The sequence below is a fragment of the Scardinius erythrophthalmus genome (genome assembly GCF_964197995.2).
Source record: "Scardinius erythrophthalmus genome assembly, chromosome: 20".
Taxonomy (NCBI): Eukaryota; Metazoa; Chordata; class Actinopteri; order Cypriniformes; family Leuciscidae; genus Scardinius; species Scardinius erythrophthalmus.
Genome location: NC_138240.1, coordinates 12,841,774 through 12,857,468, shown reverse-complemented (window position 1 = coordinate 12,857,468; position 15,695 = coordinate 12,841,774). Strand labels below are relative to the sequence as shown.

The 15,695-nt window shown below is 38.3% G+C and overlaps 1 protein-coding gene across 8 annotated transcripts in view; it reads left to right on the top strand.

The window, feature by feature from the left end:
- The window catches only part of csde1 (cold shock domain containing E1, RNA-binding), a 21,010-nt gene extending 5,315 nt beyond the window's left edge, over nucleotides 1–15,695 (top strand). The window contains exons 2-21 of one of the 8 annotated variants that reach the window (XM_081348648.1): nucleotides 3,875–4,048; nucleotides 4,666–4,864; nucleotides 6,028–6,137; nucleotides 6,713–6,799; nucleotides 7,050–7,147; nucleotides 7,242–7,323; nucleotides 7,746–7,874; nucleotides 8,058–8,183; nucleotides 8,293–8,508; nucleotides 8,607–8,747; nucleotides 8,983–9,150; nucleotides 11,077–11,091; nucleotides 12,329–12,436; nucleotides 12,715–12,890; nucleotides 12,963–13,075; nucleotides 13,153–13,272; nucleotides 13,385–13,563; nucleotides 13,645–13,808; nucleotides 13,923–14,055; nucleotides 14,147–15,695. In XM_081348648.1, coding sequence (XP_081204774.1) covers nucleotides 3,905–4,048; nucleotides 4,666–4,864; nucleotides 6,028–6,137; nucleotides 6,713–6,799; nucleotides 7,050–7,147; nucleotides 7,242–7,323; nucleotides 7,746–7,874; nucleotides 8,058–8,183; nucleotides 8,293–8,508; nucleotides 8,607–8,747; nucleotides 8,983–9,150; nucleotides 11,077–11,091; nucleotides 12,329–12,436; nucleotides 12,715–12,890; nucleotides 12,963–13,075; nucleotides 13,153–13,272; nucleotides 13,385–13,563; nucleotides 13,645–13,808; nucleotides 13,923–14,055; nucleotides 14,147–14,194 — 2,556 coding nt within the window. In that variant the 5' untranslated portion in view covers nucleotides 3,875–3,904 and the 3' untranslated portion in view covers nucleotides 14,195–15,695. Of the gene's footprint in view, nucleotides 1–3,874; nucleotides 4,049–4,665; nucleotides 4,865–6,027; nucleotides 6,195–6,712; nucleotides 6,800–7,049; nucleotides 7,148–7,241; nucleotides 7,324–7,745; nucleotides 7,875–8,057; nucleotides 8,184–8,292; nucleotides 8,509–8,606; nucleotides 8,748–8,982; nucleotides 9,151–11,076; nucleotides 11,092–12,328; nucleotides 12,437–12,714; nucleotides 12,891–12,962; nucleotides 13,076–13,152; nucleotides 13,273–13,384; nucleotides 13,564–13,644; nucleotides 13,809–13,922; nucleotides 14,056–14,146 lie in introns of all 8 variants that reach the window. The other 7 variants (XM_081348646.1, XM_081348652.1, XM_081348650.1 and 4 more) reach the window with 7 other exon arrangements.

Here is a 15,695-nt window from a genome sequence, read left to right as displayed (position 1 = left end):
TAAAGTTTCAAAAGTTATTCAGTGAAGAGCAGTGATTGATTTATTTTTTTGTAGTTTGACACAGACAAACACAGACAGCAGCAGGTTTTCTCATTACCTTATGTAAACCTCACTCCAGTCCAGACCAAGATGATATCAGTCCGCTTCAGCTATGTGTATATTAGGAAGAACAGACATGCCAACTAGTTACTGACCTGACCCAGACTATGTGGAGTTGTGTATCAAATTGAACTTAAAGACTCATTCACATTGGAGTACCACCCTTAGGCTGAATAATGAAACCTCTGCCAAAAGTGTTCTGCGTTCAGCTTACAAAATGTTTATCATAAATTAGTACTTAGACCCAGAATCTGCCATACCAAAATGTACTGTCAGGAACCGCTACAGGTACTGCGCACAAAACTTCTTACACAATGCGCATGTCTTCTTGCGCTTGAATGCTTATTGGCCAGGCTTGAAAATGTGTGCAAATGACAAACGTGACCATGCAGCACTGGCCCGAACGGGACGGGACAGTTTCACTCTGAAAGGTGCTCTTGCATCGCCATGTTAAATATGTAAAGGTCCCCTCTGTATCATCGCGATAGGTAGAGGATGACATCTAGTGGAGCAGACTAGTAATAAGATTAACGTCAATCAGATAATATGTTCAATCTTTGCTGAAATAAAAATGCTTTTGTGGCTTGATTCGTGGTTTTTGAGAATCGATATCGAATCGACCACATTTTAAAAAACAATTAATCAAAAAATCAACTCATCTCGAAAAATCATGACAGAACAACATGAGGGTGAATAAATTACAGAATTTTCATTTCAGGGTAAATATTATGAATGTACTGTAATTTTTCACATATTTTGTCCTGTTTGTCTTGTTCAGAATGTGAATATTGAGTGAACTAAAGCTGTGCTAGGTTTCATTGTTTACTTATGTGCCAACCTCTGTCTAAAGTAGTTGTTCTTTGGCATACATTTGCTCAACAATTCTTCCTTCTAGTTGGGCATAAAATACTCCAGATTCTGAGGGAAAGAGATCATAAGTACTTAATTTAAGCTTGGCCCAACCTTCTGTGCAGATGAGGCACACTTGCATGTTGTCTATAGGGTCCTCTCCCCAACACACACCAACAGCCCTCGACTGATCCTACTGTGCTGCTTTGTTCACTGGCTGTTCTTGTTGCCTTTCCCTCAGTTTATTTTCACAGCTTCCCTCCTTTCTTCACCTTTGCAGAAATCCAGAGGTGTTTTGTTTGGTGTGTAACCAAAAGGAGAGGGGAGAGGGGAAGGGAGGAGCTGCAACACGACGACTGAATTAAAAATAAAATAAAATCTAGACTCTGGGAAACGGCTTAATCTGATCAATCCCAGGTGTAGTAGATTTGGCCACTGTGAATGGGAGAATTATGGGTAGTCCCTGGAAAGGTTTTGTCGAGTTTACCTTGCCGGCGTCGCCACCTGCAGCTTTTGTTAGCGCTGACCTGAACAGCACCTCGCCCGTCGGTCTCAGCCTGTCACCCTACGGCCGTTCCGTAAGTGCCCAGCCATCCGCTCTCCACCCTACCTTCCCCCACTCTCCCGAACTCGACTCGTTCATTGACCACACACTGTTGCCCCTCTCTGCGCTGTTCCTTTACCACATCATCCTGATCAGCAGGCTTAGAGGCTGGCCTCGATCACTTGCCATAGAGACGAGCAGCAACGAGAGGTGGTGAGGCAAGAACGATGATTGTTGTTTTCGCTAAGACTAATATAGTGGTTGGTACATATGTGTGTTTACTTTACTCATTTGATTTGGCTGCTGTTGAACCGTGTCTGACTAACAGAAAATGGATATTAGGCTTTGTTTTCAGACACTAGACTGAATCTAAAGTATTTATAGGCATTTAAAGTCCTGCATCTCTTTCGATGTATTGGCCCAGTGGTCGAGGCTGGTCGGAGTCTGTGTCATCTAACCATTTTATGTTACCGTGTATTCTAGTAGTGCCATTCCCAGTCGCTTCATCAAACTAATACATTCTGATTTTCATGGAGCATGTCTTCCAGGACAGGGAGAAGAATTAAAGGAATAGTTCACCCTAAAACAAAAATAATAAACTCTCATATGTTATTCCAAACCTATATGCCTTTTTTTTTTCCTGTGGAACAAATAATAATAATAAAATGTCCTTACAATTAGCTTCGTTCATGAAATATTCATAAATGAGTAAATTCTGAGTAATTTGCACATAAAATAGATCTTCCTGAAAACTGTTTTGGATTCACAAACTCTTCATAAACCTCAGATTTGATAGTTAAACGTGTGTTTGTAAATTAAATTCCTATCATTCGTGAGTAGGGCGGGCGTGCACTCACATTCACAATTAGCATAACCCCCGTCCATGAATTGCAGCTACGTAAATTACATGTCCAGGAACTCTGGAATTTTCTGGACTTCCTTCTCTGGTTTGGCTCCAGTATATTGCATAAATGCAAAAGAGACTAATTGGCTATATGCCTAAAAAAAATATCTTCCATTTAAAGTGTGTTCACCAAAGCTTTTTTAACCATCTGAAAATGCTCAGCTAGGGGTGCTTGAGCGTTTTGGAGGCGCAGCATTTTATCCAGCTGAAAACCTTTGGTTTCTATTATACAGAATATCCACGGAAGTAATGTAACTAGTATCGGATTTCGCAGATAGTTTGTTTTATCAGCAATTTTCTGAATATAAAAATGCAGTGATAAATATATTAACTTCATTGTCATTGTACAAGTAGGCTGTGATGGTTGGTCATTGTGGTATTTGTCTCACCCCTCCTCCACTGGGATTGGATAGCTGGTTAAAAAGTGAAGTGACAAGAGCTGCGTTTTACCCAAAGTTCAACATTTTTCAACTTGGCGACTAGGAAAAAATACGACAAACACCCATTTATACTTATCTTCCAAACACTAGTAGTCCCTGGGGATATTTCAGAGTTCGAGTTGAAGCCGCTTTCTCGAGCCCCATCACTAAGGACAGCGAGCCAAATACGTTTAACCTCAATAGTTAAAGATGACCAATATGGGCAAACAAATGATTTAAATGTTATTAGTGTTATCAAAATGCAGTCCTCCATTAACCTTAAAGAACACGAAACGTTCAGATGTTTTAAGCACCATTTACACGTGGTAGGGAGCAGGTGTAATTTTTCATGCCAACATTTTGAAAATAAAATCACTTTCATAAATCTAAAATTTTGCTTCAGAACAGCTTGACGAACGATTTGCACAATTTTCTGCTTGTTTCATGAATGAGGCCCAATGAAAGTCAGTGGGGTCAGATGTTTTTAGGACCTTTTTTTGTAATCCTTAGAAGAAAATTATTAGAATCAGATGATTGTTTAAATCTGAAGTGTTTCAGTCATTCTCATGCTTTAATGCAAAATGAAACCTCTCTGACTGAATACACATTTCGCATGCTTTATTAAAACCATCACTAAAATTGAACACATTTGTTCTCAGTGAATGGAGCAGTCAAGGTAAAATGCGTGATAGCATGACATTTGGAATGCATTGCAGTGTAAAAAAATAGTTAGTAATAATAGTACAGCTGTTGTAATGGATTTGGTCATCTGTTGGTTTAGTATATTGACATTCCCATTTGTCATTTGGCAGCACCGTAACGAGGCAAAAGGAGTATATATTTGTGCTTTTGTTTTTTACCCCATCTAAGTCATCACAGTGGTTTGATAGCCACAGTGGATGAAGGCCTCATAAGAGTGATTTATTTTTTTTACAGAATTGAATACTCTGTAAAGTCTGCTCCAGTGTGTTTGATGCCATGTATTGGCTCTTCCTGTTTGATGATCCTTCATTTAGCTAGTTTTTTTTTTTTATCCACTCCCCCCCTTATACCCCCCAGTGTCCCACCACCCCCTACCTCCCACTCAAGATGGAGGCCTCTGATGCCCCTGTTGCTGCCCCCACACCCTCCACCTCAAGCCAGCCAATCCCCCGCTCTGCCTCAGTTTCGTGCCATTCCTCTCGCGCAGTAGGGGGCAAAAAGCAAAAGCGGACCCCCTTGTATCAGCGATCTGTAAGTGGTCATGATGGGACAGTGTGTGTGCTGGCTTGATGTTCTCACAGTGTCAATACCTGACACTGTAATTGCATGCTTGGAGTTGAGTTTTCAAGGTCTTTGGCTTTGTGGAGCTTTTTAGAGACATGGTATATCTGTTTTTTATTGTCTAACTTTGACCACATGCCTGCTGACCGTTGACTCTATTTGTGGATGAAGTTGTCCAGAGAGACTTAGTTGTAACTTTGGATGTGGTGACGAGTTTGTTTGCGTGTATATTCTAATATGTAACTAAATGCGTGTGGGGTGGATTAAATGCATGAACGTAATTTCTAGGTTTAATATGACACCAATGGAATTTGAAGTTAAGTGTTTTCTTTAGTATTGTACAGGTTTTAGCTTATTTATCTTGGTCATTTTGATCAAGGAACCAGTTCAAGCAGGCCACACAGAGAGAAACTCTTACATCTACATTTTTTTTTTTTTGTGTGTGTGCAGCATTTAAAACCTTGTTTCATCCCATTTGACCATTTCCGCACTTGTGTTCTGATCTATTGTGGAACATTCGTATGTGTGGAGAGAGCTGAAGGTTGAATATTGAAGTGAATTTTTGAACATGTCTTATTTCTCCATAGATGAGTTTTGACCCCAGTCTGCTGCATAATAATGGCCATGGTGGATTTGCCAATGGAACAAGCATGGGAATCCGTGAGACGGGAGTGGTTGAAAAACTGCTTACATCATATGGCTTCATTCAGTGCTCTGAGAGACAGGCCCGTCTCTTCTTCCACTGTTCACAGTACAATGGCAACCTACAGGAGCTTAAGATTGGAGGTATGGGTTGAATTGGGTGGGAGAAAGTAGAGAACTAGGGCTGAGAAGTATAACTAAAAAGTGTATTTTATTAGCCTTTTGAAAGTAACCATTTTGGCCAAGTTCATTACCAAAAACATTCAATGTTTTTGATCATTGAATCAGCATTATGAAGAATCACTTTATTAAAACAGACAGTTTGAACAGATTCATTAAAATGAATTAATTCTACCCACTCTAACACCATTTTTTGCTACTGAAGTTTAAATCTGAGACTCTTATCTCCATCTTAACAATCTCATACTTGAGTTGCGTGATCAGGAAGAATTGTGAAACTAGACTAGTGACAATCTTTTGGGAAGCTTATGGCTAAATAAAAAGATAAAATAAATATAGCCACTTATTTATCTTATAAATAATATATCTTATTATTTATAATATAAAGCGGCAGTCATCGGGGTACAAGCACTAATGGCCCATGTGGATGATTAGCAAAATGTATCTTATGATGATTTAAAGCTAAATCCATCTTATATCTTCACTGAATGTTAGAGTTCATCATAAGTGTGATATCTGTGTGGACTCATATTTAACATTTAAAATGTTTTATTCGTACCACAACAATAAATGTCTTAATACAAATGTTATAATATATTATTGTGAAAAAGACACAAAATTGTCTCTTCATTTTAAAAAGACAGCATTATATTCAAATGTGTCTGGCAACTTGGAAAATTTTTTATTGGGGTCTAAAGTGATCTATAAGCATTTCACAGATTTCTATGTCCACTATAAAACTATAAAGTCAGTACACCATAGTTATACAAATTAACTAGGTCTACCAATTTTTTCATTCAAAGGGATGGAAACTGATCAATAAAGATTAGGCTTAAAAGCTTCTTTCTCATTGGATATCTAGTGGGCAACATTTATTGTAGCCTTCATCTTTTAGTTGAAATGAATTATTTAGTTAGAATTTGTGGTTAGCTCTAATTAAAATCATTACAATATACACATCTCCTGCCAAATCATCACGAATGTATTGCCAGATTCAATATTGACAAGCGGTAGTAGGAACCTTAATGCAAAAATACACGCATGTAAATATTTTGTTTTGCTTCCAACATGAATATTAATGCAGGAATTGACTTATTCTGTGTCATGTCTGTCCCACCATTTTTCAGATGATGTGGAGTTTGAGGTGTCGTCTGATAGACGCACTGGCAAACCAATTGCGGTGAAGCTGGTAAAAATCAAGGCAGAAATGTTGCCAGAAGAGCGCATTTCTGGGCAGGTGGGGCCTGACTTGCACGCCTCTCCTTTAACTGTGCTGCATGGTTTTATTCATCCAGTTAAGGAACACATTTTACTTTTGTGTTTTATTGTCCTTGTCCCATTAATGTCTGTCATTGTTGGGGATTTCAAGCTCATTTTTAATCCATATTGATCAGGCAAACGCACATGCATCACTGGTTTCAATTATCAGGAATAACATCTAGCAATCCTTAACTGACCTGATGTTATTGCTTTGTTTTGTGTGGGTTCACGATGAGCTTGATTGTCTTCGTGTTTTGTGGTCTTGTTGGGTGGACTTTTCATCCTCATTTAATATACAATTGTGGGAGAAACAAATCTTGATTTGTTGTCAATGTCAAGTCTGTCAGTCATATATTTATATATTTAGTTTGTCTGGTTCCTTGAACTAAGACGTACAAGTCAAATCTTAACCTTAATATTGTTCTTAATTAAAAATCTAATTTAGTTTACATGTTACCTCTTTAGAATTTTAACATATATGGTTGATCCTGTTTCTCTCACCAATGCAACCTCTAACCTTGTCTTGTCTGTCTGTACGGTCCCTTTCTCCAGGTTGTTTCAGCTATCCCCTCTCACCTGGACGGGAAGTCTGCACCTGGCCAAGTGCCCACAGGCAGTGTGTGTTATGAGAGGAATGGGGTATGTGTCATCCATCCTCCTTTTGCAGAGTTTCCTAAACATTTTAAACACAATCACTTGTTTTCTTTCCCCTCTTGTGACCAGTTTTCCTTTAAGTTATATAAAAGCAGATTTAGCTGAGCAAACCTAGAGAAATGCACTTAATTAAACACAAACACACAGTACAATGGTTCATATTAGCTTCTACATGGTGCATTGATTTTGGTAGTTGATGTTTCTGAAAATGTTTGTGGTTTGAATTTTCTCACAGGAAGTGTTTTATTTGACATATGCCCCTGATGATGTGGAAGGAAATGTTTCTTTAGATACTGGAGATAAAGTCAGTTTTTACATGGAGACCAACAAGCAGTAAGTTGATTTCTTTAATGTCTAATTGATACAAGTAAAATGTCAAAATGTGCTTTTTTTTAATGTGGAAATGATTTATTTTTGTTTTTTTCAGTACTGGTGCTGTTAGTGCTCACAACATTGTATTGGTAAATAAGCAACAGTCAAGATGTCAGGGAGTGGTTTGTGCTACCAAGGTAAGGATCTGATTCAAAAATGAGTTGCAGTTTAGTAGCTGCTTTTTTTGTAGAATGAATAATGAGGACTAGTGATCTCCTGCCCTCTGGTGGGAAAGCAAATGTGAATGAATGTGGCAGATGTACTTCAGATTGCTATTATCTCTTACGTCTGAGTTAATCTAGTTTTTTTTGTTGTTGTTAATTTGTTTTTAAAGTTATATAATGACAAACAGTTTGGGTTTTTTAATTTGAACATTGTTATAACTTGCCAGTTTAGAAAGCAGCTGCAATTTTTTTTTTCTTTTTTTTTTTTTTTTTCCAAAATGAGAATTCTAACTAGTGCCAGAATAATTAGTTTATGAATGCTCAAATTTAATTTTGAAAATATAGATTTAAATATATTTGGCCTGATGTTTCAAAGCTATGATTGTGTCTTGCAGGAGGCCTTTGGATTCATTGAACGAGGGGATGTTGTGAAGGAGATCTTCTTCCACTACAGCGAGTTTAAAGGGGATCTGGAGGCGCTACAAGCTGGAGATGATGTGGAATTCACCATTAAAGAAAGAAACGTAGGCTTGAGTGGAAATAAAGGACTTCCGAAAGCAAAACTTTATTATTGATGTGAATTGTATTGATGGAATTATAATCATTGAAAAGTTTCAAAAGATTTTACTTTCGTACATTTTGAGTGAAATGCATGAGATGCGTTGCTGTTTCAAACAGCGTTATAGATGTTTCGCTTTGCCTCACAGGGCAAGGAAGTGGCCACAGATGTGAGACTGTTGCCTCAGGGCACTGTTATATTTGAGGATATTAGTATTGAAACCTTCGAGGGCACTGTCTCCAAGGTTATTCCCAAGGTTCCTACCAAGAATCAGGTTTGTGAATCAGGTCTTGTCATTCGTCTTCCCTGACTCTCTTGATAACATTATCATATAGATACTGCTTGCATGTTAAATCAAATAAGACTCCATTTGTCTCACTCAGAACGACCCACTGCCTGGGCGAATCAGTGCCAGAATTAATTTCACTGACAAAGAGCTGCTATTTGGGGAGAAGGACACCAAGTCCAAAGTGACTCTGCTGGAGGGCGACCATGTCCAGTTCAATATATCCACCGACCGTCGGGACAAACTAGAGAGAGCGACAAATATCGATATCCTCCCTGACACCTTCCATTTCACCAAGGAGACCCGTGAAATGGTACAACTGCAGAACTTTGTCTTAGTGATTTTTTTTCTTGCAATACTTTTACTTTTTGCTAATGTTGGCTTTGTCTTTCTGCTTGTCTTTTTGTGCAGGGTGTGATAGCTGCCGTGCGTGATGGTTTTGGCTTCATCAAATGTGTGGACCGTGACGCCCGGATGTTCTTCCATTTCAGCGAGGTTCTGGAAGAGAGCCAACTGCACATTTCTGATGAAGTGGAATTCACTGTGGTCCCTGTGAGTTCCTAGATATTACCGAACCTGAACCACTTTTGTGTTGCTGATTTTCTCTAAGCTTCAATAAGTGCAGTTTTTTTGTGACAATTTGACTGACATCCTGCTCTCTAGATATTGGAATTAGCCTTTGAAAAACCCAGATTGGTCAGCTGTTTGTTCAAAGCAGGGGCAAAAGTAAAATTGATCTTGCATTACCTCAGTCCAGCTTTAAAACACCCCCTCTTGCGTTCATCAGGACATGTTGTCAGCCCAAAGAAACCATGCCGTGCGGATCAAAAAGCTGCCCAAGGGCACAGTGTCATTCCACACTCAATCTGAGCTGCGTTTTATGGGGGTGGTTGAGAAAGAAGCCGTGCCTGCAACCACCAACAAGAACTACAGCCCCAGCAAGGTCAAAGAGAAGGTAAATAAACTCTTGAATTCCTGAAGCTACACTACTGTTCTAATGTTTGGGGTCGGCAAGATGTTTTTGAAAGAAGTCTCTTATGCTCATCAAGGCAGCATCTATTTGATCGAAAATACAGGAAGTGTGCCTTTACACCTGAGCGTTTGTTTCGGAACCTGGTGCATTTTCTCCCTTGGTTCGGTTCGTTTAGGCATAATTATGTGAACAAGGCAATCGCGCTCGGATCCACACCAACACAATCGTTCCGAGACCGCCTGAATGAGGTGGTTTCGGCCTGATTGCAAACAAACTCTGTGGCGGTTCACTTGAGGTGTGAAAGCAATCCGATCCAACGAACCAAATGGTATTATAATTCATAACAGGAAATGTGCTATATAAATAGCAGTAGTTTTCACTAATAACTTTCGCTTCTCCGTGCGAGAATGCTGCAATGAATGCTTCTCCGTGCATGCAATGAAGCCTTGATTCCTGCTCTAGCTACATGATAACATTCGTATATTGTTTGCTTGTCTTGACACTTAACTTGACAGCGCTGGGAGATCCAGAGAGAGCGTGTTTAATTTGCTGTAGTAGTAATACATTTGTAGTATGTAACTTAACAACAGGAAAGATGGCTACATTCATATAGAGTTTGCGTGTCTCAACAGTTACAAATAAAGCCACAATAAGCTCATGGAGCAAACTTGTCAATCTTCTTGATGGATGACACACAGGAAATTGACCAATAAGCGGACTTGCATAAACACATTTTGGTATGCTTTGAAAGGTTGCCTTGTGAAAGCAAACCGAACCAAGAAGAAAATGCAACATTGTAACAAATTAAGTCCCTGTTTCAGAACTAAACAAACTAAATTTATCAAATTATCTATAGGTGTGAAAACGCCCAAAAACAGCACTATTGTGAAATATTATTACAATTTAAAATATCTTTTAATATATTTTCAAATGTAATTTGTTTCTGTGGTAGTAAAGCAGATTTTTCAGCAGCCACAAATATAATTATAAGATGCTGAATATTGCTATAGACATACAGTATTTCTTATCACAGTTTAAAATGGTAGTTCTGCTTAATATCTTTGTGGAAAGCTTGATTCATTTTTTTTTTTTTCATGATTTGTTTTAATAAGAAAGTTCCAATGAGCAACATTTGTGAAATATAAATCTTTTGCAATATTTTAAATGTCTTAACTGTCATTTGATCAATTTAATGTGTCTTTTAAATAAGTGTTAATTTCTTTCAAAATTCTCATGACCCCAAACTTTTGAACAGTAGTGTAAATGTAGTTGATTTTAATGTATTTCTTTGTGTGAATGGCCCCTAAGGGTCATTAAAGTACACATCTCTGGAAATTTGGTATAGAACCACCAGTCATAATTAGAAATGAATGACTTTGAACATGGAGGAATTCAGTTGCTAAATATTTGTTTTTGTTTTTTTATAATTTTACTTTCCAGACTTTAGCTTTCATTTCCTCTATCTGCTTGTCTCCCTCTTGATTGACGCAAGCACGAAATACAATTTCAGGCTTTGAGGTGCTATGAAATGCTACTGCCTCTTGTCTGACCCTCTTTTCTTTCTTTTTATTTTTCCTTTTTCCTTTTTTTTTTTTTTTTGAACCATGCTCGTCTTCATTAGAAAAAAGACAAGGTAGGCTGCTGTTTCCTGCATGCTGCCTCTCCTCCACAATGTAGACCAGATCAGTCATGCTGTCAGAAAATCCTATTCTGAAAACATGATCTTTAACGCATTTAAGAGGCAAATTGTTGCCTAGGTACCAAAGTACCAAGGATGAGATTTAGCTTATTGTAATTTTTTTTTTAAATTAGCATTTAATTAAGTTGATTCACCTGCAATTCAAATATGTTCCGATTGGTTAGAATAAATCCCAGATGTCTAATCCTCCGCATTTCTCTCCTTTTAAGGGTAAAGTTGAAAAGGTCAGTTTGATCTGTCTGTCTGTTTGGTTATGAGGCCTGTTGGCATGAGCTGGGAATGATTTAACAGCTTTAAGTCATACAGACATGTTAACCTCATAACCATACCAACTCAAGCTGTGCCACTCACTGTGTGCATTCTTTTGTGAGGGGTACAACGGTTCGGTTTCTATGTTGCTCATGCAATTACTCTTGAAAATGGATACCACACAATTCATACACCTTTTCAACTGTGGTACAGATGTACTGAAGCGTGGGTGGCAAACTGTATGGGAGCAGTTTTACCCCTAGTTTTAGTGTGCGCATAATGACTAAATCTTTCATCAAATGTCTTGAGTTTCTTTATTTACTCATTGTGTAAATACACATTTTTTTCCCCATGCTTTGCTTCTGTTTGGATATTTATTTTGCAAGTTAGGAGTTGCAAAATGTATTGCTGCTGCTGATATCCAGAGGCACATTGGGCCTGTCCAAAAACCCACACTTGTCATCTTACATGACATATTTCCTGTGTGTAGAACTTTTGATTACCTGACAGGACACTTTTCTCATAAAAAAATTTTACGACACAATTTAGTAATTGTGGTGCTTCTAATATAGAGATAAAAAGCAAATGTTGAACAAAATACACCCATCTTTGCACCAATAAAAATTGCAACACTTTGTTTTGCTACCAAATTATATTTAATATCTAATTAATTTAACTTGCAGTGGAATGTTTTCCTTGACATCTCCTGTCGAAGTTTCAGTGGCACTTGAGTTCCTGAACATGATGCATGATGGGATATACTTAGCCTTGAATACTGCTCCGAAGTGGTATTTGTTGTGTGTTAAGGGCACTGATTTTGCACACACTTCCTGTTGTGTGCATGTGCTCTGAAGTGGCCAAGACTACATGTGTGGTTATTTGGACAATCTCAATCTTTACATGGTTCTCAAGTATTTGCAGTCTGATGTGTGGATGCTGGCCATCATCACTGACACTAGTTGAAGAATAAAAATGTTAGTTCACAACTATTGATAATTTCTGCACTTAAAATCACCCTTGAAGGTGCACTCAGTATTTTCTTTTGACCATTTTTTTTTTTTAAATCATGAATATGTATGAGACTCATGCTGTATATCAATTTAAGTCCAAGATGACCAAGTGCAACATAACCAGAGCTGAGGTGCACATAAATTAGTGTATGTTAAAAGTTGTTGGTCCTTATGTGAATGTGTATATTTGTGCCGTCACTAGGATGCAGAAGAAGGCTTGATTGCGTATGAAGAGAGTGGTGAGAAAAGCACTATTCCCTACCATATTAAAGACCTGGATGGAGGCATTTACCCACAGCTTGGAGACAAGGTAGGTTAGGCACTACAGCTCAGTTTTGTTGTGCTTGCTGAATTTGTACTTGTAGTTTTTCATGTTTTAAACTCCACTTCACGTGAAAGATTGGAATAATTTTATATTTACCATTTTATGTTTATTAGGAAGCATTTTATTATAACCATTTTAGGAGACAAATGTTATCTAGAAAACATCTAATAAAAAATCTTCAGCTTTTTAAAGCGACTTGTAATCAAGATCAGTAAGATCAGATGTATTTTTTGATTAAATGTAAACCGCCTTGCCTCCACTAGGTGGAATTCTCCATCAGTGAGGTGAAACGCACCGGACAGCAAAGTGCTGTGTCCTTCAAGGTCCTTAATCGCGCTGTTGGCACCAAGAGGCTTCTGGGATACATAGCAACACTAAAGGATAATTTTGGCTTCATAGAAACATCCAATCATGATCAGGAGATCTTCTTCCACTACAGGTAAAGTTTCTACCTGATGTTTCGACTTTTGTTGTTTTTTGATTGTCATGGTTTACTCTGAATTGTTTGCAGTGAGGTGTGTGGGGATGTGGATAACATGGACCTGGGAGATACGGTGGAGTACACTCTCTCTAAGGGTAAAGGAAACAAAATCAGTGCTGAGAAGGTCACCAAAGTTGCAGCTGGTATGTTAGAGACTTTCTATGGGCTTGGCATTAATAATACTTGGTTCATGCAAGTAACACAACTCTGTGTGTGTCAGTGAATGGAGTAGGAGAGGATGTGAGTAATACCGTGTTCCTGGGGAAAGTGGTTCGGCCCTTGCGCAGTGTGGACCCTTCTCAGACAGAGTATCAAGGCCTTATTGAAATCACAGAAGATGGTGAGTGACGACATCTCCTGACGTCTTTTTAATATTTTGTGTATCTAGAGTTTTGTGTAAACAGTGTTCAAAACCATTTTAATAACTGTTCTCTGCTCAATCACTTTACCAGGCTCCAGTAAGGGTCAGAGTTATCCATTCGGCATCGTTGGTATGGCCAATAAAGGTGACTGTCTGCAGAAGGGTGAGATGGTGAAGTTTCAGTTGTGTACAATGGCCCAGACAGGACAAAAGATGGCCTGCAACATTGTTCCTCAGCGCAAAGCCCTGGTGGAGTGTGTCAAAGATCAGGTAAACTCGTCCACTGTGAGATTAATGATGCAAGAAAGTGTTAGACACTTGCTAAAAGTAGTCTGGTTTTTGTTTCCCCAGTTTGGTTTCATCACATACGAAGTTGGAGAAAGCAAGAAGCTGTTTTTCCACGTCAAGGAGGTGCAGGATGGTCTGGAGCTGCAGGCCGGTGATGAAGTAGAGTTTTCTGTGATTTTGAACCAACGCACAGGCAAATGCAGTGCCTGCAATGTTCGCAGAGTCAGGTAAGACTTCTCGGTTAAATGCAATACAAAGTTGTTGTTGTTATTGTAAATAGTGTTATAGTTATATTTGCTTTTTATCAAATCTAAACAAATCTTTTTTTCTTTTTTTTACAGTGAGGGTCCAAAACCCATAGCAACACCTCGACCTGACAGGCTTGTCAATCGCTTGAAGAGCATCACTCTGGATGACACCAACGCTCCCCGTCTTGTCATTATCAGACAGCCTCGTGGCCCAGATAATTCAAAGGTAAAAATAAGCTGCATTTCTGTTCAGCATTTTTTTGGGAATTTTAACAGTTGGATGTTCTTGATATTGACCTGGTGTTTTGTTCATACAGGGCTTCAGTGTAGAGAGGAAACTCCGCCAGCCTGGTATTACTGACTGAGAACTGTTCACCCCTCTCCTCTTCACTACAGATGAAACACCTTGGAGAAAAGCAATCAGACAAAGGGCATAGCAAGGGATTTGTATGTGTCTGTGTCTGTTTCTCTCACTCTCATTTTATCTCTCTCACCCATAAAAACAATTCACAGAATAACAAACACATTAAGACTCGAACATTAGCACACACAGGTCCCTTCCTTTGTCACAGGATCCCTTGCAAAAAAAAAATACTCATCTCATTGTCTTCATTGTATGTGTGATGGTTTTGTGTGGTTGTAATTTGAGCAAAACCCCCCTCGTGTTGTGTGAGTGTGTGGTATGCATCATATGTTTGGAAAAAGTTCACTTGTAAGGTTGTTATTGTAATGCAGAGAATACGAGGGGAAATATGGGGTTTGTAGTTCTCACATCTTTTAGATTGAGATGTGGGGACTGTTTGACCCATTTTTCATTTCTGCTGAAATTGAAATGCCAGGAATTCTGCACCTGCTGCTGTGTGAGTGAGTTATTGTTTTAGAGTAGCTTTGCCTGTCTGTAATTTTGATTTCCGTTATATATACTTTATTCTTCCTGTATCACTTGAATACTTCTCCCCATGTTGAGTTTCTCACCCAGGTGATGAGATATTGTTGGTCTCTTTCTGGTGAGAAATAAAATGTGACCTTAAAGTTCTTTTCACTCACGGTTTCCACACCTAATTCCTTTGAGTAGCTTTTAACCTAGTTTTGAAAATGAAATAAATTTTCTCTGCGCTCAGAACTCACTTGTGTATGGTTTTTGATTGTGTAAATTACAATTTTTGAGATTATATTGTTTGGTTTTTTAAGGAGCTTTTTTAATTCCTGTCCTGATTTCGCTAGCTCCGTCTGGGCATGTGCAGAATTCCTAATGGCATCTTGTAGCCTGTGGTCTTTTTTTCTTTTCTTTTTTTAAAGATCTTTTTCTTTGCACATACTTTTTTCATTTTCTATTCTTTTTTTTCCCTTCTTGAGTTTAACTTGAACTCAATATCTGCTAATGAATAAATAAAGAAAAAGGTGCCTAAAAACAAACAAAACAAAAAATAAAACAAAAAAATTGGTGTCTCCTCTATCCCCAAGCAGCCACCAAAATATAAGAGCAATTGTAGGGTGGCTTTTTTTTTTTTTTTTCTCTCCAAGTAGAGAATACTGGTGTGCGTCCCCCAAACCTCTGGGTTGAGAAATACTGTATGTACTGTGTGCTTTTACTTGGGTGGACCTTTTGAAAACCTAAATAAATCAAGCAAAGTGTGCAGAACTTGAGAAAAGGGGAGAACTGTAATAAGTAAAATTTAAAAACATGCAGAGAAATTATGTTGATAGAGGCTATTTGCAGTGCTTCTTATGACAAATGAAGCTATTACTGTCATGAATATTCTCTGGAGCACTCTGGGTTTGTGTTGAACCTTAGGGTTCTCCTATATACTTTTGTTAATGGTCTTGAATGAAACAATTGAATTAAACATTTTATGAGAATCAAAA